The sequence below is a fragment of the Aquarana catesbeiana genome, linkage group LG01, assembly GCF_042186555.1.
Source record: "Aquarana catesbeiana isolate 2022-GZ linkage group LG01, ASM4218655v1, whole genome shotgun sequence".
NCBI lineage: Eukaryota > Metazoa > Chordata > Amphibia > Anura > Ranidae > Aquarana > Aquarana catesbeiana.
Genome location: NC_133324.1, coordinates 973,090,672 through 973,111,869, shown reverse-complemented (window position 1 = coordinate 973,111,869; position 21,198 = coordinate 973,090,672). Strand labels below are relative to the sequence as shown.

At 43.1% G+C, this 21,198-nt stretch overlaps 1 protein-coding gene across 2 annotated transcripts in view; it reads left to right on the top strand.

The window, feature by feature from the left end:
• LOC141123342 (cytosolic phospholipase A2 gamma-like) overlaps window positions 1-21,198 on the top strand; it is a 230,560-nt gene that overhangs the window by 190,206 nt on the left and 19,156 nt on the right. For both annotated transcript variants that reach the window (XM_073612048.1, XM_073612049.1), the window contains exons 16-17: window positions 2,453-2,624; window positions 4,511-4,699. In XM_073612048.1, the coding sequence (XP_073468149.1) occupies window positions 2,453-2,624; window positions 4,511-4,699 (361 nt within the window). The remainder of the gene's footprint in view (window positions 1-2,452; window positions 2,625-4,510; window positions 4,700-21,198) is intronic.

The window sequence follows — 21,198 nt, the reverse complement described above, 5'->3', positions numbered from 1 at the left end:
TGGAAATGTGAAAATATATGTTAAACATGCAAAATTATTAACAAACAAAACAAAAATGAAATAGTTAAATATTAATAGGTAATAAAATAGAAACAAACAAAAAATTGTCTGGAAAAAAATAGTAGTTGAAGAGAGGAGACCAAAGCCGGATACACACTATGCAACTTTTGTTGTTAGATTTCCTTTAGATTTACCTTCAACTATGTAGTGCAAGGTCTGCCTGATTGCATACAAATTGAAAGTGTTTAGGTTTGACCTCATATTATATGTTTTTTTTGTAAATCTAAAGGAAAAAATCTACAGAAAATTATATAGTGTGTATCCAGCTTAAGGGTTGATAAGGGATTAAACAGAGGAGCATTTTATTATTTAAACGTTTTTGTTTTACTCGTCAGGTTACCTGGCATCATATGCAGATCTAAGTTCATCCCTTTCATCTGCAGATGAATGAACAGAATGATACAAAAGTAACAATATGTTACTTTGTATCTGTATAATTGTGGTCTGAAATTGTTTTGTTTATAAACGTTGTCAGATTGCTTTTTTGACAGCTAGAGCTGCCAACTTCTCCTCTGAGTCTACAGTAATTCCAGCTTTCATTAATTAAAGTAACTGTAAAGGTTTTTTTTATATCAAACATGTTATACTTACCTCCTCTGTGCAAGGGTTTTGCACAGAGCCACCCTGATCCTCCTCTTCTGGAGTGTCCCAGTGGCACTCCTCCTCCTCATCGAGTGCGCCCTCTGAGAGTCGCTTTCTCTGGGGGCACCCATGCGGGCGCAATCATAAGTCCTGCTGCTGCGTCCATTGACACAGACAGCAGGACTCAGCCCCATCCCCCGCTCTCGTGTCACTGGATTCGATTGACAGCAGCGAGAGCCAGTGGGGACAGAGACAGCGACTGGAGCTGCTGGGCTCATGCTCATCCCTGGAACAGACAGGTTCAGGTAAGAAAAAGGGGGGTCTGGGGGACAGCTGCAGCAAAGAAGGTTTTTCACCTTAGATGCATTATGGTGAAAAACCTTGAGTCTTTACAAACTTTAGCCTTGAGCCTTTAAAGCCGACAATTGTTGAATAATGTGAGGGGCAGGGTCCCAGAAGCAGGCAGAGAGATTGAATGTTCTACACACGTCCTGTGTATAATGATGATGATTTTGGGTGTATGGAGCACGCCCAAAGTCTACAACTAGTTCAGTTGGCTTTACTTTGTGACCAGGCACCAGATTCCAGGTCTGTATGGGGAAAACCTGGAAAATAGTTTCAACCTTCATTGATTGCATCATTAAGCCCTTCACGCCGACCATACGCAAATATGCATTCTCAGGTTGAAAGGGTTGTACCGCTCGGCTGTTATCCTAAGGAGCGGGAGGGTATGCCCCTCTCCCGTCCCACCTTCCGCAGCTCTCCCATCCCACCAGGAGGTCCAAGCAACCAGCAGAATTCGCAGAATTCGACCCTTCCTGACTAATGACACCACAAAGCAACTTATTTACTCCCTGATTATTTCCCGCCTTGACTACTACAACTCTCTCCTTAATGGCCTACCCTTAAGCAGGCTATCCCCCTTCAGTCTATTATGAATTCTGATGCTAGACTAATACACCTGACTAACAGATCCATGACTGCTGCTCCTCTCTGCCAATCCCTTCACTGGCTTCCCCTACCCCACCGTGTAAAATTCAAAATGCTAACCATAACATACAAGGCCATTCACAACATTGCCCCATCTACATCACCAACCTCATCTGAAGATATCGCCCAAATCGTCCCCTCCGCTCCTCCCAGGACCTCCTGCTCTCTAGCTCCCTTGTTACCTCCTCCCATGCTCGCCTTCAGAACTTCTCCAGAGCCTCTCCCATCCTCTGGAACTCCCTGCCCCAGTATGTCCAATCAGCCCCTAACCTGTCCACCTTCAGGAGATCCCTGAAAACTCATTTATTCAGGGAAGCCTATCCCACGCCTACCTGAGAACTGTCCCTGAGCCACCCCCATCAAATCATTCTCTGAAGCTATTACCTTTTTTACCACCACCCCCTCCCTTTAGAATGTAAGCTCTACGAACAGGGCTCTTCTGTACCTTTTTGTATTGAACTGTACTGTAATTGTGTTGTCCCCCCTATACATTGTAAAGTGCTGCATAAATTGTTGGCACTATATAAATCATGAATAATAATAATATTTTTCCATTGTATTACAGGGCAGCATGTGCAAGCATTGTTCCAGTGGTCTTTGTACAAGAAATGTTCACACAAGAAGATGTTTACTCTTAAAATCAGATTTTGTAGTCTGGAAAATGACCAGACCTGTACTATAATATATACAGTATAATATACTGTATATCAGTCATAACACACCCTGAAAATTTTTTAGTGTGGTTCACTTAATTTTGAGCATAATTAGTGATATTTTTCATGAATTGGGCACGTTTAATATCATTTTTTTTGTTTACTAGACAGTGAAAGAAACAGTTAAATACTGTAAGGCTCACCATATTCCCTTTCCGAAAATCGCTGAAGAAAGGTATGAGTACCCTCCAACACAAAGTTGCTACATCTTTGAAGGGGATGGAAATGAGACGCCCGATGTGATGCACTTTCCTCTCTTCAACATCCAGACTTGTGGAGGTGAGTTTACAGAGAAGTCCTGTAATATGGCTTGTGTGTTCATTGAGTGTCAGGACCGTGATCTGAATCCATGACCTCTGCTGGTCCAGGTGGTGGTGGCTCTTCTTGCTGAGCCACTTGAGAGGCTGAACAGCTTCCTCTCTGATCTCTTATAACAATCTTGCCTTGCATCTTTTTTCTGGTGAACCTTGAGCTCTTTGCCCTTCCCATAAACTTACTATTCAAGCCATGTCTCTGACCTTCCTGTTTGCCAGATTAGTATGCTCTCTCCAGGTGATATCAGATCTGCATTTGTGTACCTGCATTTGTCCTTTTCTCCACTATGATATGTTACCGACCTTTGGCTTGTTCTTTGGCTTCCACTTGATCCCCACCTGCAACCACTTGTTACTGACCTTTGGCTTGTTTACTGACTACCCTTCTGCTTAATCCCTACCTGCTATATCTGCTACTGGACCCAGGCTTGCTCACCTCTTGGTGGGGAGACCTTGAGGGCTGTGACCTGGTACTAACATCCAGCAAAACCCATCCCCACCATCAGGAGCTCTGGTGAATACCACTTAGTGCCTGGATCCCGCACCTTGGGTGAGTCAGTGTCATCTGTCAGGGTGACCTCCTTGTGTACTTATCCAGCAGTTAGGTGAGAGCCTCTCTACTGCTATAGATACTATAATTGTGTACAGTGTTGCATGACACTTGCCAGTTAAAGTAGCACAGTGCCGAATAGCAAAAAATGCCCTGGTCATGAAGGTGGGTAAAATCTTCCAGAGGTCAAGTGGTTAAAAACCATGAAAAACCTACAATACATTCCTATATGGGAAGAAAATAAAGTTCTCATTCTCAAGGTTTATTTCCATAACTGAGGTCAACACCCCCCCACCCCCTCACCAGGTTGGGGGGTCACAGAGGTCATGGGCGCCCCCCCGGTCGGTCAGTCAGTAGTTGGGGACCCGCACTTACCCCATCTTGTGGGCAGTGCCCCGTGTGTCGGGCAGTGACAATGGCAGCTCCTCTCCAGGATGCGGGCGGCTGCATCTTCTCCCTCCTCCTCCTGGTGGCCAACCCAATTGGATCTCCTTTCAGCTAATTGGGTGATGGGTTTTGGTTTCCTGATTGGCTGGGAGGAGAATCAGTGTGACAACAGCAAATATTAATTTGCCGTTGTCACACAACACAACTATGCACCCCGAGCCCATCCTTTTTTGAAGCCTATATATAGCCTATATGTGCTTAAAAAACAACAACCCCCAATTGGAATCCATGCGTCTGGCACCCTGCATCAGGGGTCCGAATGCATGGATAGGGGAGCGGTGCCCATGCACCCCTATTGGACGGGCCGCCACTGCTCACACCTGTCAGTGCATGCTTTTCACTGGAAAAACAAAGTGCACAGAGAGGGGCCACCACTATGCATAGGCAGAAGATCTATGACAAGATAAAGCTCGAGTGGAGAGCCACTCTCACCTTGGGATCGACTAGATGGATCGGCTCTGCTGGTGGCTAGGGGGAAGCAAGCGGCTACTACGAGAACAAACACAGATCTGCTGGCCGCCACCGAGAAAAGCTCAGTTTCTATAATCAACAATGACAACAACACATTTCAGGGAGGCACGTCTTGATAAAGGGGGACATGCCCCTGAGTTGTTGTCGTGGCTACTAGTGCAACATGACCATTTTGATCTCTTTGACATGAACTGAACTGAAGCACAGAAATTTAGACTTTTTTTTCTTGTGAATTAACTTTAAATGTTCTATAAACTTTTAGGAAACTACACACAGACATGTTTGAAAGATACTGGAGAAATTGTTTTATAAAAATAATCTAATTGATCATTCATTCATTATTATTATTTAATGATACATTCCGATACACATGTTTCTTTCAGATGCTGACATAATAGAGCACTTGAGCCACAAGTATGCCACAATTATTCCTTCCTATAATGAATCTTCGATAAATCAACTGCTAGACATCGCTAAGAAAAATGTGGAGAGCAGCCGGGAGCAAATCCAAGACAAAATACAACAATGTGTTCAGAGATGTGACAAGAAGTGGAATGTCTCAGACATAACAGGCAAGGATAAATGAAAATGTCTGCAACTTAGATAACATACGATGAGGACCAAAATGTTTTATAGACAACCATTAGGACAAACTAACACAAGTTATTCTCAAAAGCTCAGCAATAACACCTAGGGATGAACTGAACACAACCCGGTTTGGTTCACACCAGAACATACCGAACATGCAAAAAATTCGGCAGAACACGCGAACACCATTAAAGTCTATGGGACACGAACATGAATAATCAAAAGTGCTCATTTTAAATGCTTATATGCAAGTTGTTGTCATAAAACGTGTTTCAGGATCTGGGTCCTGCTCCAGGGGACATGTATCAATGCAATATTTTTTTTCAAAAATGGACATTTTTTCGGGAGCAGTGATTTTTTTAATGCTTAAAGTTAAACAATAAAAATGAAATATTCCTTTAAATATGGTGCCTGGGGGGTGCCTATAGTATGCCTGTAAAGTTGCACATTTTTCCCGTGTTTAGAACTGTACCACAGCAAAATGACATTTCTAAAGGAAAAATTGTCATCTAAAACTGATCGCGGCTGTAATGAATTGTGAGGTCTCGGCAATATAGATAAAACTCATTGAAAAAAAGAGCATGGGATCCCCCCCAGTCCATTACCAGGCCCTTTGAGTCTGGTATGAATATTAAGGGGAACCCCGAACCAAAAAAAAATTGCGTGGTGATCCCCCCCAAAATCCATACCAGGCCCTTCGAGTCTGATATGGAAATTAAGGGGAACCCTTTGCCAAAATTAAAAAAAATTGCATAGGGGTCCCCGTCCCCTCCAAAATCCATACTAGACCCTTATCCGAGCACGCAACCTGGCAGGCCGCAGGAAAAAAGGGGGGATGAGAGAGCGCCCCCCCGAACCATTCCAGGCCACATGCCCTCAACATGGGGAGGGTGCTTTGGGGTAGCACCCCCAAAGCACCCTCCCCATGTTGAGGACATGAGGCCTTGTATGGTTCAGGAGGGGGGCGCTCTCTCATCCCCCCTCTTTTCCTGTGGCCTGCCAGGTTGCATGCTCAGATTAGGGTCTGATATGGATTTTGGGGGGACCCCTACGCCATTTTTTTCATTTGGGCACAGGGTTCCCCTTAAAATCCATACCAGAACTGAAGGGTCTGGTATGGATTTTGGGGGGACCCCTACGCCACTTTTTTTAATTTGGCACAGGGTTCCCCTTAATTTCCATATCAGACCTGAAGGGCCTGGTATGGATTTTAGGGGGACCCTATGCAATTTTTTTTTTAATTTTGGTTTCCCCTTAATATTCATAGCAGACCCAAAGGGCCTGGTAATGGACTGGGGGATCCCATGCTCTTTTTTTCAATGATTTTTATCTATATTGCCGAGACCCGACAATTCATTACAGCCGCAATCAGTTTTAAATTACTTTTTCTCCTTTAGAAATATCATTTTGCTGTGGTATTGTTCTACACACGGGAAAAATGTGCCACTTTACAGGCAGACTATAGACACCCCCCAGGCACGATATTTAAAGGAATATTTCATTTTTATTGTTTCACTTTAAGCATTAAAAAATTTACTTCTCCCGAAAAAACTGACGTTTTTAAAAAAATGTTTGCTTTGATTCATGTCCCCTGGGGCAGGACCCGGGTCCCCAAACACTTTTTATGACAATAATTTGCATATAAGCCTTTAAAATTAGCACTTTTGATTATTCATGTTCGTGTCCCATAGACTTTAATGGTGTTCATGTGTTCTGGCAAATTTTTTGCCTGTTAGGTATGTTCTGGTGCGAACCGAACCGGTGGGGGGGGGGTGTTCGGCGCATCCCTATTGATAAGTGAAGAGATAACAAAACTTCTACCAGTAGTGGTTGAACAGACTGAAGGGCCTCCTTTAATGTGACGACAATAAGCACATCCTCTCATTCCACATTTAAAATTGCCTTTAAACTGTAACCAGTGACTACAGGAGCTCTCACTGGTAAACAGACTGGGCGATAAAGATCCGCCCAACGTAGAAGCCCTGCAAGAAACTGTTTTGATACCTTTTCGGGCCACACGTGTTCGCAAATAAAGACCATTAAATGTGATACATTTCAACTTAGTATTGACGTGGAAATTTTGCTTTACGCTGCGCATAATCCATGTCACTTTCAGCCTTTTGGTATAATGCATCTTAGTACGACTCTGTTTCCCGTATCACCCCAAGTAACACAGACATGACCACTGTTCTTACATCCTCAGCTTCACAGCTCCACTGTCTGCCCTCACGAGCACCGGCACTTTGTTTTTTTTCTATCCGCAACAAAAGGAATGACAAACAGGAAGTCATGGCCCCAACAACCAATCATTTCCTCCATACAAAATGACATCACAGGAAATGACAACACAGGAAATGACAACAGTAAAGGGGAGGGCATACACAGGAGTTGGGGGGAAGTGTACATGTCCCACCCACTTGAGGCTTGTACACTGCCCCCTGACCAGCCACATGCATGCATATTCACCATTAGGGATGAGCCGAAGACCCCCCTGTTCGGTTCTCACCAGAACTTGCGAACAGGCAAAAAATTTGTTCAAACACGCGAACACCGTTAAAGTCTATGGGACACGAACATGAATAATCAAAAGTGCTAATTTTAAAGGCTTATATGCAAATTATTGTCATAAAAAGTGTTTAGGGACCTGGGTCCTGCCTCAGGGGACATGGATCAATGCAAAAAAAAGTTTTAAAAACGGACGTTTTTTCAGGAGCAGTGATTTTAATAATGCTCAAAGTGAAACAATAAAAGTGTAATATCCCTTTAAATTTCCTACCTGGGGGGTGTCTATAGTATGCCTGTAAAGGGGCCCATGTTTCCCATGCTTAGAACAGTCTGACAGCAAAATGACATTTCAAAGGAAAAAAGTCATTTAAAACTACTCGCGGCTATTAATGAATTGCCGGTCCGACAATACACATAAAAGTTTATTGATAAAAAACAGCATGGGAATTCCCCACAGGGGAACCCCGAACCACAATTTAAAAAAAAATTACGTGGGGGGTCCCCCTAAATTCCATACCAGGCCCTTCAGGTCTGGTATGGATATTAAGGGGAACCCCGGCCAAAATAAAAAAAAATGGTGTGGGGTCCCCCTCAAAATCTATACCAGACCCATCAGGTCTGGTATGGATTTTAAGGGGAACCCCGCGCCAAAATTTAAAAAAAAATGGCGTGGGGTCCCCCCAAAAATCCATACCAGACCCTTATCCGAGCACGCAACCTAGCAGGCTGCAGGAAAAGAGGGGGGGATGAGAGATCGCCCCCCTCCTGAACCGTACCGGACTCAAAGCTCATCCCTATTCACCATCTTGGTCAGCATGGAGCCCATTCCATACTGTTAAAAGTAACCAGTATTTAGTAAGATCTGTTCTGTCTCAAGGAGCAGATAGCTAAACCTTCTCATCCTAATAACTGTAGATACCATATTTCTTTGATCTCAGTTTTATTAGAACAAGCCAGGTGAAACTACAAAATAACAGAAATAGACTTCAATAAGTACAATATCACATACAATACAGCATACATTGCATAAACAATGATATAAAGTACAAGATGAGATAATAAAAACTTACTTTTTAGCTTCTCTAAGGGGTGATAGTGATAGATAGAGAAATACATGTGTTGTTTCCTGAATGTCTTCTCAAAGAATGGTGGCTGTTTCACTTCCTGCGAAGATTCTACCCAGAATTCTCTACTTGCTGACAACTTCCTTATTTACACATACAATAAACAGATAAACAGAACTGCAGCAATACCAAAAAGGAACGCTAGATGGAGCCTGCACACCACATATGATTGTCTTAAGTAAATTACACATTTTGCATGTAAATTTACAACACAGGTACTAATAACCAGTATAAAACATCAGCAAGACATCTGGTGGACAGAACACTCCCCGCCTGACATCAAGTGATGTCACTAACAGAGTCCTCCGTAGAAAGCAACAGAATAAGTTTGGTCACTGGTCTCAAGAATACTTTAACCTCATTCTGTTGAAAGATCTTGACCTCGACCTTACGGACACGATTATCCTTGCTTGGCAGTACTTTGGTGATCAAACCTAAAGGCCACATATTCCTTAGTGTCTGGCAATCTTTCATGAGCACATCACCAGGTTTAAGATTAGGCTTTTCAGTGTGCCACTTTCTCCTTACTTGTAGAGTATATATATATTGTTCCCTCCACCGGTTCCAGAAGGTATTGGCAAGGGTTTGTATTTGTCTCCATTGACGTTTGTAAAGGTCCTTCTCACAAAATTCTCCAGCTGGAGCACCGGCAAGACTAGTCTTTTGCGTGAGTAACATGGCAGGTGTGAGGATCAGTGGATCTCCAGAGTCACTTGAAATGGATGTCAAAGGTCTGGCGTTAATGATATCTGTAACCTCTGCCATAAATGTCACTAAACATTCGTGAGTAAGCCTTGCAGTTCCTACTTGTAGGAAGATAGAATCAAGAATTCTGCGGGCTATGCCTATCATCCTCTCCCAAACACCTCCCATGTGAAAAGAGTGAGGTCGGTTGAAGATCCACGTGCAGTTTTGCTTTCCCAGCCTGGGTATGGTATGTTTGAGAAGTGGTGCAAGTTCTGCTTTCCCCATTACAAACCCTATGTGGCATTGTCCTTTAGTGTCTATGGTTTTCAGATAAGCTACAGCAGCAATTGCTTTAACAGAAGCATCCGAAACACACAAAGTCTTTGCATCTGAACATCAGCAGATGACAGAGGAGCATATGGTTGTGGAATTTTAAGGTTGGATAGAGCTGTTAGTGAGTCCTTCCACTCTAGCCATAGGTTCTTCTTGTCGGTGGGGAGAGGGTGGTCTCAATCTAGCGACTCACAGGTTAAGTCTCTCAGTAGTGCTTTACCCTGGATTGTGACAGGTGCTGCAAAGCCTAAGGGATCATACAGGCTATTTATGGTAGACAGGACACCTCTACGGGTAAAGGGTTTTTCTTCTGTGTTTACTTGGAAAGTAAATGTGTCAGATCTTAAGTCCCAAAGCAAACCAAGACTGCATTGCATGGGAAGTGAGTCTGTGCCTAGATCTAAGTCCTTTAACTCGTTAGAACAATCTGGGCAGGAAAGGCTTCTAAAACTTCTTTACTGTTGGAAGCAATCTTGTGGAGTCTTAAGTTGGAACACGCAAGCATTGCCTGAGTTATTTTGAGGATACTGATTGAGGCTTCATTTGTGGGTAGTGATTTCAAGCAATCGTCTACATAGAAATCCTTGTCCAAAAAATGTCTGACATCTGACCCATACTCTGACTCTCCCACTCTAGCAGAATGTCTGAGGCCATATATAGCAACTGCAGGGGAAGGGCTGTTGCCAAATATGTGCACTCTCATGCGGTATTCTGTGATGTCTCCAGAGGGGTTGTTGTCCCTGAACCAGAGAAACCGCAGAAAGTTACGGTGTTCTTTAACAAGAAAGCAATAGAACATTTGTTGTATGTCTGCCATGAATGCGACTGAATCTTTGCGAAAGTGAAGAAGTACTCCTAATAGTCTGTTGTTAAGATCAGGGCCAGAGAAAAGGACATCATTTAGAGAGACAACCTCATGTTTGGCGCTGGGATCGAACACCACACTAATCTGTCCTGGCTTCTTAGGGTGATAGACCCAAATATAGGTAAGTACCAGCATTCCTCTGAGTCTTTGAGGTTTGGGGCTATCTCAGCATGACCATTCTGGAATATTTTCTCCATGAAGGAAAAGAAATGTTCTTTCATCTCTGGTTTCCTTTGAAGATTGTGTCTTAGGGAAGTGAGATGTTTATATGTTAGTTCTCTGTTGATAGGCAAACGTCGTCTTTGTGGTCTAAAGGGTAGAGGTGCAACCCAGCTATTAGTCCCATCTTTCTGTCACAGAGGGGACTTAGGAAGGGAAGAGGTACAGGGTTGTTGTGTGGTAGTTCATTTATGAGGATGTGATTTTGACAGGGTTGGAAATGAGAAGGACAACCATTCTTGAGGGTACTAGTAAGCAGGTTATTAACAGATGCAGGTTTGTGTGTACCTCCCAGGCAAACATCACCTATAATGACCCACCCAAGATCCAGTTTTTGGGCATATGGGGCATTTTTAGGACCGTTGATCATTTTCTTACGTTATGGACTTGCAAGATATCCCTCCCTAGGAGTAAGATTACCTGAGCCTGATCATCTAGTTCTGGTATGAGATGTGCTACCCTGTTTCCCCGAAAATAAGACCTAGCGTGATTGTCGGTGATGGCTGCAATATAAGCCCTACCCCCCAAATAAGGCCTACCCGGTTTCCCCGAAAATAAGCCCTACCCTGAAAAGAAGACCTACAAGGACTTTAGGGCTTATTTGGGGGGTAGGGCTTATATTGCAGCCATCACTGACAAGCATGCTAGGTCTTATTTTCGGGGAAACAAGGTATGTGGTTCAAGTGAGTTTGTGAGCTGCTGCGTCTGGTGTGGGAATCTCTGATCTGTTGTCTGGCATCAGGTTGCACTCTATTATGGTCGGTAAGGGTAGGCATGTCTTACCATCCATAGATTCAATTTTTGGCCATCAGCTTTTCTCCCTGCCATTTCCACTGTACCTGCACAAGTCCTAAGGGAGTAAGGGCTGCTGGGGTCTTTAAGGTTCAGAATGTCAAAAAACATAGCTCTAGCTAGTGACTTGTTACACTGATCATCCAAGATGACGTAGAGCTTGACTGCTTTGTCTCTGCGTCCTTTTGGATAAACTCTCACAAGACAGATTTTAGAGCAGGATCTGCCACCTGTACTTCCTTTGCAGACTTCAGTACACTGTGAAGTGATCACTATGACGTCTGTACTAGAGTCTTTGGTCTCCCCGCCTTGCTCCTTGTCCCTATGAACAGGTGGGAAAGTTCTTGGAGTAGGCCTTGGGTGTAGAGCTGTTTTGTGCTCTGTGCTGTCACATTCTGTACATTTGACACTGTCCTTACAGTCCTTGGCGAAATGTGTGGACGAAGAGCAGCACTTGTAACAGATGTTGTTCTCTTTGAGGAAAGCTTTGCGATCCTGGATGGTCTTTGTCCTGAAGGCTCTGCATTCCAGAAGAGGATGTAGCATTTTATGTAGAGGGCAGAACTTAGTAGGCTCGCTGTCTTGATCCTCTGGCTGAGACTCTGCAAATCTGTGGGAAGAAATGTTAATTTTGTGCACTGCGGCGCTAAATTCAGTAACTAAAAACAGTCCAAGGAAGGTCTGAAGAGTGGGAGAAATCCAATCACCAGGTATAGTGCAGATGTGAAAGGGCACTCATCACCACGTGATAATGTAGTCTGCTTACCAGAAGGCTGTAAATAGTAGGCATGTATAGATATTCTCAATAGCATCCAGCAAATCCAGCTCTCTAGAACCCCTCATCAGTACAGACAACAACATCCGGATGGCTTCCTTCACAGATCAACATCTCCCAGAAATCACATCAGAAGTGGGACTTTCAAATATGCAGTCATCAAATACCCAGGAAGAGAAATAAGGGACCCATAGTGAAGCCCGTATTGGTAATAAAAACAATTTATTGTAGTAACTTACAGTTTGAGTTAAAAAATGCATGCATCAAATAGGACAATCGGCTGCAGCGTTCAGCGTGCTGGTGTCAACCTGCCTGACATGGAAACCCGTTGGATACACACCCTGAAATGTTATACGCCCTTTGGGTTGAATGTGGAGTGGGATGTTAATAGCTTCATTAACAATAGCTAGTCTCACTACCACCCACAGTTCTATTTAGCCTTTCTATGTAGGATTGCATGTTTTTTCCAAATATACCCTCAGCTATTCATGAGCTGTTTTTATATGTTATTTTTAACGATATTACTTTCAGTCATATATTGATTTTATTGTTTCTGTTTGCATACTTTTGTATTTATTTATTGTACTTTATTCGTTTAGATTATGTGAATTTGCACTGCGCTGCACTTCATTTGTTTTGTTAGTTTGAGACAATTGAATATGCCTAGCGTTTTTCCTTTTTCCCCCTTATGGCCTTAGGCTATAGAACGCACTGACAGGCAGTTTGTCCGCGTTCATTTGATATATTTTCTTTTCTCCTTTTTCAATTGGACAGGTTGATGGCTATGATACGGAATTGTGTCAGCTGTTGCCATTGTTATTACCCTTTCAGGTTTTTTCGTTTGGTTGCCGGTGACGCGGTATCGCGTCAGCTGTTGCTGACCACGTTTAACCTATCAGGGCCTTCCATAGACGGGGACATGCGCATTGCGTTGTTTTCCTTCTAGCAATGTGCGTAATGACGTATAGTCCTTTCCTCGCATTGCACGCCGGTAGTGGTTGCATCTCGTGTGCGCATGCGCACAGCGCGCCGCACGAGTGACACACACTGGGTTATGTCCAGCTGCTTTTGGTTAGGTCAATCATTTCCTCCCTGATCCACTTATCAATCTCCTTATTTATATGGCGTGCGGTGATCAGTGAAGCCACGCCTCTGAAGACATCCATTGGGATGAAACATGTCAGGCAGGTTGACACCAGCACACTGAACGCTGCAGCCGATTGTCCTATTTGATGCATGCATTTTTGAACTCAAACTCTAAGTTACTACAATAAATTGTTTTTATTACCAATATGGGCTTCACTATGGGTCCCTTATTTCTCTTCCTAGGTATTTGATGACTGCATATTTCAAAGTCCCACTTCTGATGTGATTTCTGGGAGATGTTGATCTGTGAAGGAAGCCATCCGGATGTTGTTGTCTGTACTGACGAGGGGTTCTAGAGAGCTGGATTTGCTGGATGCTATTGAGAATATCTATACATGCCTACTATTTACAGATTTTTCCTTGTGGTTCAGTTTTGTGCACTGCTACAGGAGCTCTGAGTTGTTTAGGGCCAGAAGAAGTGGTACAAGACACTGGAAAAATGAAGCTGGGGTCATCTTTCATTCCTGCTTGTCTGTCTACAAAGTCCACAAACTCACTAAAGGGTGGAAAAGGCACATTGTGTTTTCGTTTGTAGTTACAGCCATGAGTAATCCATCTTTCGTGTAACTCATAATTTTTGTGCTAAGGAGTTAATACCTCTAGCAGAGTCAAGATAAGAAAGGCCAGGTAAGTCTCCTTCTGCTTTAGCAACTTGTAACTTCATACACAGGTCACTAAATTCTCTGAGTCTTTGGTAACCTCTGCTAGGTATTTTTGGGAAGTCTTCTATCCTTTTAAACAGTGTACTCTCTATAGCCTCTGGTGAGCCATAACATCTATCCAGTCTGTTCCAGATGTTTGTAAGGCCTATCTCTGGGTGGTTTATATTAATGTCTCTGATCCTTTTGGCATGTTCAGCAGAATCATTGCCAAGCCACTTTACGAGGAGGCTTATCTGGTCCCAGGATAGATCTAGACCTTGAATGGTACTCTGGAAAGAGGATCGCCATGCCTTGTAGTGTTGGGGGCGATCACTGAATTTGACAAGTCCTTGGATAACTAACTCTCTTTTGGCCAGGAACTTGGCAAAGTCTACAGTAGCCTGATTGGCATTGGGGTAGGCTGCTGGTGTATTGTGGTGCGGTGTAAAGGCATACCTGGTAAAAGTCTCTTCTTTAGGCACTTTGGGTTCAAACTTGCTTAAGATGGCAGTTTGTACCGGCTCGTTGCATACACCTTTGGAGTGAAGACTGGTGTTTGATGCTTGTATGAAGGCTGGGTACCTTGTGGAGTAGGAGGTTTGGTTGAAACTGGAAAGTCTGGAACTCTGTCAGATTTTTCTTGCTTGTAGCACTTGGGTCCCAGGTCGTCTTGTTGCTGCTTTATTTGATGTGATTCACTGACGTTATGTTTAATTTCTTGCTGTGGGATGCTGCTTGAGTCACAGTGCTGGTGGACATAATCTGACGTGCGTTGCGAAGAATCTTGTTGGTCCTGCTCTAGACCCGGTATGCTGCTACCTACTCTTGGTTCATCGTTGACGGCTGCTTCTAAAGCTTCTGCTTTTGCAATGGCGACGGCAGTGTCTCGGTCCACTGCCAGCTTCTCCATGTTAGCTTCTAAGATAGCTTGCTGCAATTTCAGAGATGCTTCCTGCTGGGCTAGCTCTTCTTCCAGGCGTATTCTTTCCTTCTCTCTCTCTTATTCCATGCGTACTCTTTCTTGCTCTCTCTCTTGTTCCATGCGTACTCTTTCTTGCTCCAAGCGTACTCTTTCTTTCTCTCTCTCTTGCTCCAAGCGTACTCTTTCCTTCTCTCTCTCTTGTTCCTGTCTCACCTTTTCTGCATCAAGGTGGGCCTTTTCTTTTTTCATCTGTATCTCTTGGTCTGCGAATGTGGCCCTGGCTCTTGCTGCTTCAGCTTTTGAACGGGCGATAGCTGCTGCATTTGCGACAGATGACCTAGATGAGCTTATTCGTGAAAGTGTTTTGTAAGAAGATGTCCCACTGTGAGACATGGCTGCGGGGAAGAAGCTGTCTTGCTGTATAGAGACTGTTCTAGTGTCGTTGCTGCTTGACAGAGCGCGTCTCTGTGTAGCGTGGCTGCTTGCTTCGCCTGCCGCAGGCCTGTATCTTTAAGGCTTCTGACTGTATGGGTACTGCATAGCCCCGGGCTGTAAGACTTCCGAAGTCAGCTTATCTTCCTTCAGAGGTCAGCTTAAAAATGTCACTGTTCTATCTCAAGGAGCAGATAGCTAAACCTTCTCATCCTAATAACTGTAGATACCATATTTCTTTGATCTCAGTTTTATTAGAACAAGCCAGGTGAAACTACAAAATAACAGAAATAGACTTCAATAAGTACAATATCTCATACAATACAGCATACATTGCATAAACAATGATATACAGTACAAGATGAGATAATAAAAACTTACTTTTTAAGTTCTCTAAGGGGTGATGGCGATAGATAGAGAAATACATGTGTTGTTTCCGGAATGTCTTCTCAAAGAATGGTGGCTGTTTCACTTCCTGTGAAGATTCTACCCAGAATTCACTGCTTGCTGACAACTTCCTTATTTACTGTACAAATACAATAAACAGATAAACAGAACTGCAGCAATACCAAAAAGGAAAGCTAGATGGAGCCTGCACACCACATATGATTGTCTTAAGTAAATTACACATTTTGCATGTAAATTTAACAACACAGGTACAAATAACCAGTATAAAACATCAGCAAGACATCTGGTGGACAGAACAAGCTCATTCTACTTGTTCTTACAGGCTTGAGAAGATCTGCGCTGACATTGCTACTGGTGTTGTCAATATACGGTACGAGTATACCAACAAGGCAGATATCAATGTCCTCTTATAAAAGCAGATATGTATCCAAAAGGGATAGCATAGCCACAACAGAGATAAAATAATATGTTTCTCTCATTATGCGGACTTCACTTCTCTAATGTGCATAGACATTTGAAGGTAAGAAGTCCAGCGCATTGCGCTTGAAACTTACAAACCAGCAGACGCCCACACACACAGAGGACATGTCTCCAAGCCCATGAGAAGGTTTTCATACTGACGGGTTTACCGCTGGTCCCGATTCAACCCAAGTGTACTCTGCTAGAGCACTGCCCAATTAAATCAGACACAGGGAGACAGATGACAACCTATAAAACACACATCCTAGCATAAAATGTCCACATGAGTCCAGATAATAAAATTTCCACAACAGTATATATTTGCTAAGAAATATGCTGTCCCCGAGTATTTCCAAGGCTCTCCGGCGCCCCCCCCACCTCTGGCCACATGCGGTATTGCATGTAATAGAAGTCACTGCAGAACGAATTATCTTCGTTTCCATTGACTTCTATGGGGAAACTCGCTTTGGATTACAAGCATTCTCCTGGAACAGATTATGCTCGTAATCCAAGGTTCCACTGTACTTTGATTCTCTGCTACAGTAAAGGCTTTTTATTGGAGTGCGGCTGTCCAGATTCCTTTTCTTCAATATTGCTTGTGCTGAGCCAGCACCTGTTACTTCCACACTGAGGAGGGCGTCACTTTCAGTTCACCACCTGGAGCGGTTCATCTTTTTTTTTTTTTCTTGTCTTGGGTATCTATTTTATATTTAAAAAAAAAATGTGGGTAGTTTGTTTGCCCTAAAATTCACTTTAGTTTGTCTTTTACTGAAATTTTGCGTTTCCTAGAACTTTGGCGGTAATATCATGCAACATAAAAAAATTGGAAATACCTCTATTTTATTCTCTAGGGAAGGGATATGCAATTAGCGGACCTCCAGCTGTTGCAGAACTACAAGTCCCATGAGGCATAGCAAGACTCTGACAGCCGCAAGCATAACACCCCAAGGCAGAGGCATGATGGGACTTGTATTGAATTAATGAGGTATCAACACATAGTGGTAATGTGGATACATAGATAATGCTAAGTGCCACGTCCCGATATATAGTACGTATAGAGAGAGAAAGATTGGGCTTTGGACTTTATTGGCACAATAATCACTGTAATTAGTATAATTAAAAATCCAATTTATTAAAGAATGTTTTAAAAATATAAAAAGACAAAAACAGAAATCAGTTCATGGCCATACAACGCCAAAACAACATGTTGAGCGAATTCCTGTCACTGATTGCTATCTCTGCATAGCTCCTCCTCAAATATAATATAACCGTATGTAAATTGATCATTCCAATTACTGTCTAATTGATTTCTACAATACAGAGCTTTGTAAGGAGTGTATATATTGTAAATGTATGGCCATGAACTGATTTCTGTTTTTGCCTTTTTATATTTTTAAAACATTCTTTAATAAATTGGATTTTTAGTTATACTAATTACAGTGATTATTGTGCCAATAAAGTCCAAAGCCCAATCTTTCTCTCTCTATATGATGGGACTTGTAGTTTTGCAACAGCTGGAGGTCCGCTAATTGCATACCCCTGGCCTAGGGTGTCCGATTTTAAGAAAATATATCATTTTGGGGGGTTTTGTGTATTCTTCAGGCCTGAAATGACTTTTTTAAACAGGTGTGCAAAAAAAAATGCAAAAATGGCTCTGGCAGCAAAAGGGTTAAAAATGTTTAATGCCTTTTTGGTTTGTATCGGTACATTTTCCATTTGCGCTCTGCTCGCTATTACTGGTCATTTCGCTGCTCGGCGGACAGACCACAAACCTTCCTGTCTGCTGAGACCAAACCTTGTGGTCCTCATTACGGCAGATTGCACCTTATACGAAGGGCAGAAGATGATGTTGCATGCAGACACTTTGCAGAAACCACAAAAAAAAAAAAAACATATGCAGAGGTGGTCGGAGGTACAGAGGAAACCTAAATATAGAAACACACTCGAGTCGGTCCTCCAGGGCCAGGCGTCCCTTGTGATTTTTATTCTGCAGACTTTTCCTACATCAGTCGCGATACAATTTACAATTTATCACATAGCTTTAAAAGACACAAAGAGCCCGTCATTCATTATTAATAACTTTATGACAACAATATGCAAATCTGCGGTGGCAGGGAGGGTGGACCTTAACACCCAACCACCATGAATATACTGTATGAAGATATCTTGTTCCCGGGGGTGCTGCACTGGCATTGCTAAAACCGTTGACTGAGCTGCCATGATTGGCTCACGGTCAACTACTAATGACTGGGAACCAATAAGATGGGCTCATGATGATGTCAGCACTGTTCAACCAAACTGGGTTTTTCATTTTTTGCAGTATAAACCAAAAAATTTAAAAAATTTTTTTTTTTCTTTCTGCTAAAAAACATACTCCATAAAATGAAAAAAAAAATCTAATTTCTTCATCAATTTAGGCCAATATGTATTCTGCTATATGTCTTTGATAAAAAAAAAAAAATCTGCATAAGTGTCTATTGATTGGTTTGCAATCAAATTTGTCTACAATCTATGTTATATATATATTGGAATTTTTATTTATTTATTTATTTATTTTTATATACTTCTAATGGTGGCGATCAATGACTTATATTGGGACTGCGATAGTGTGGCTGTCAAACTGACACTAACTGATACTGGGGGGGGGGGTCTAATTACCTGACATTGACGTCACCAGTGATACTAATACAGTGATCAGTGCTAATAATATACACTACCACTCTACTAATGACACCGGCTGGGAAGGGCATAACATCCAGGGTGATCATAGGGTTAAATATGTGCCTAACTCGGTGTAATGTGTGTACAGTGAGCTGCTTTTACTAACTGATCTCTAATGCCGCGTACACGCGGCCGGACTTCCCGACAGAAAAAGTCCCATGGCTTTATTTGATCGCCTCTGCGGTTCTTATTTTTTGCACTATAAACAAATAAAGAGCGACAATTTGAAAACAACACAATATTTTGTGCTTTTTGCTATAATAAACATCCCCATTTTAAAAAAAAAAAAAAGCTAATTTTTTCCTCAGTTTCGGCCCGATATGTATTCTACTTATTTTTGGTAAAAAAAATTGCAATAAGCGTCTATTGATTGGTTTGCGCAAAAGTTATCTACAAAATAGGAGATAGTTTTATAGGATTTTTATTTTTTAAATTTTTTTTTTACTAGTAATGGCGGTGATCTGCGATTTTTATCGGGACTGTGACATTATGGCGGACACATCGGATACTTTTGACACTATTTTGGGACCATTGTCATTTATACAGTGATCAGTACTATAAAAATGCACTGATTACTGTAAAATGTCACTGGCAGTGAAGGGGTTAACACAAGGGGGCGATCAAGGGGGTTAACTGTGTTCCCTAGTGTGTGTTTCTAACTATAGGGGGAGGGGCTTGACTAGAGGAAATGACAGATCATGGTTTCTACCTATCAGGAACTCATGATCTGTCACGCCTCACAGAACAAATCACAGATTTGTGTGTTTACACACACACATCCCGGTTCGGCCTCTCGTGGCCAGCGGTCATCGCGACCGTCGGCCATAAGCATCGGCACCCCCGCTGTGCAGCGGGCACCTGTGCATGCCTGCTATCCCAAACCCGCAAGCGATGTATAGCTTCGACGGCTCGTGGGATGTTGCCGACCTGTCGAAGTAAAATGATGGCCGCTGGTCGGCAAGTGGTTAAAGCACATGATTAGAGCCTGAGGCTCTAATTGGCTTTAAAAAAGGGCGGGCACAGAGCACTGCGCCCTGAGCCCACCCAGTTGTGTGACATTAGCAAAATAATATTCTCTAATGTCTTCCTGCTTCTCCTCCCGGCCAATCAGGAAATGGGTCCTGAAACTGGGGAGTCTTAGGAACTTCTGGCCAATCGGGACTCAGGACCCACTTTCTGTTCAGCCGGGAGGAGCAGCATCGGCCTCCTAAGGTAAGGTCACTGATAGTCGTCCATCTCCCCGCCAATAATTAATATCAATAAACTGACATACAAATATATATATTTGAAATCAAATCTTTATTTATTTTTGGCAATAATATGGTGTGGGTAGATTTCTGTCAATTACAGGCTGTGTCATACCCCTTTAGCTTGTGTTTTAGAATAAGAGGGAAGTGAAGCCTCCATCAATCTACATGCAATATCCAGCCCCCATTGTGTTTAGCTGGTTAGTGGGCATTAGTGAGGAGGAGGGAGGGAGAAGGGAAGTGGGCTGTCATTTACCACTGTGTATATGCCCACATGTGTGACTCTATAGTCACATGGGCTGCTCAGATGTGATAGGGAGGAAATACTCAGCATAGAAACTCACTGAAAACTGAGTGTCAAGATACCTCAAGATCCTGAAAGGGAAGGGGGAGTCGTGGACGTTCAACCTAGCTGCCCAGACCTGGCAGCACATCCAAGGCTATCCACCACCACGCTCGATGTGCAGATCCTAATGCACCTTGCATCCGGACCAGCCAGCGCTGCTCTTCGAAGAACACACAAACCCACACGAGCAGGATACAGGGGGGAAGAGAGTAAGGATGTCACACAGTTGCCATGACAATGAATTTCAGAAGTATGGCCTCCTTCCTCAGGTCATCCGAGGATGATCCGGTGATGACCTGAGGAAGGAGGCCATACCCCCAAAACGCATTGTCCATGGCAACTGTGTGATGTCCTCACTATCTTCCCCCCTGTATCCTGCTCGTGTGGGTTTGTGGTTCTTCGAAGAGCAGCGCCGGCTGGTCCGGACGCAAGCGCATTAGGATCTGCACGTCGAGTGTGGTGGTGGATAGCCTCAGATGTGCTGCCAGGATCCGGGCAGCTAGGTTGAATATCCAAGGCTCCCCCTGTCGGGATCTTGAGGTGGTTATAGGATTGGCAGCACAGTTGAATCCTTATGCTGTATCAATCTTCGCACAATGTGAGTTTCACCAGTGTAGAGTTTTTAATTTTACCATATTAAAGCCGAGTTACACTACGGCTTTGCGCTCTCTTCCTTTGTGTTTTGTCTAGATGTGTTCTTGCCACCCAGAGGATCCATAGAGAGGCAGCAGCACCCTTTGACTGTCTAATTATCACCGATAGCCAATAGCTGGAGGGCTTATACCAAACTGTTGATCAGCGCACCTGCTAGTTTTTTCTTTTGTGTGTATTTTTTGTCTTGATTTATTTAGGATGTGAACC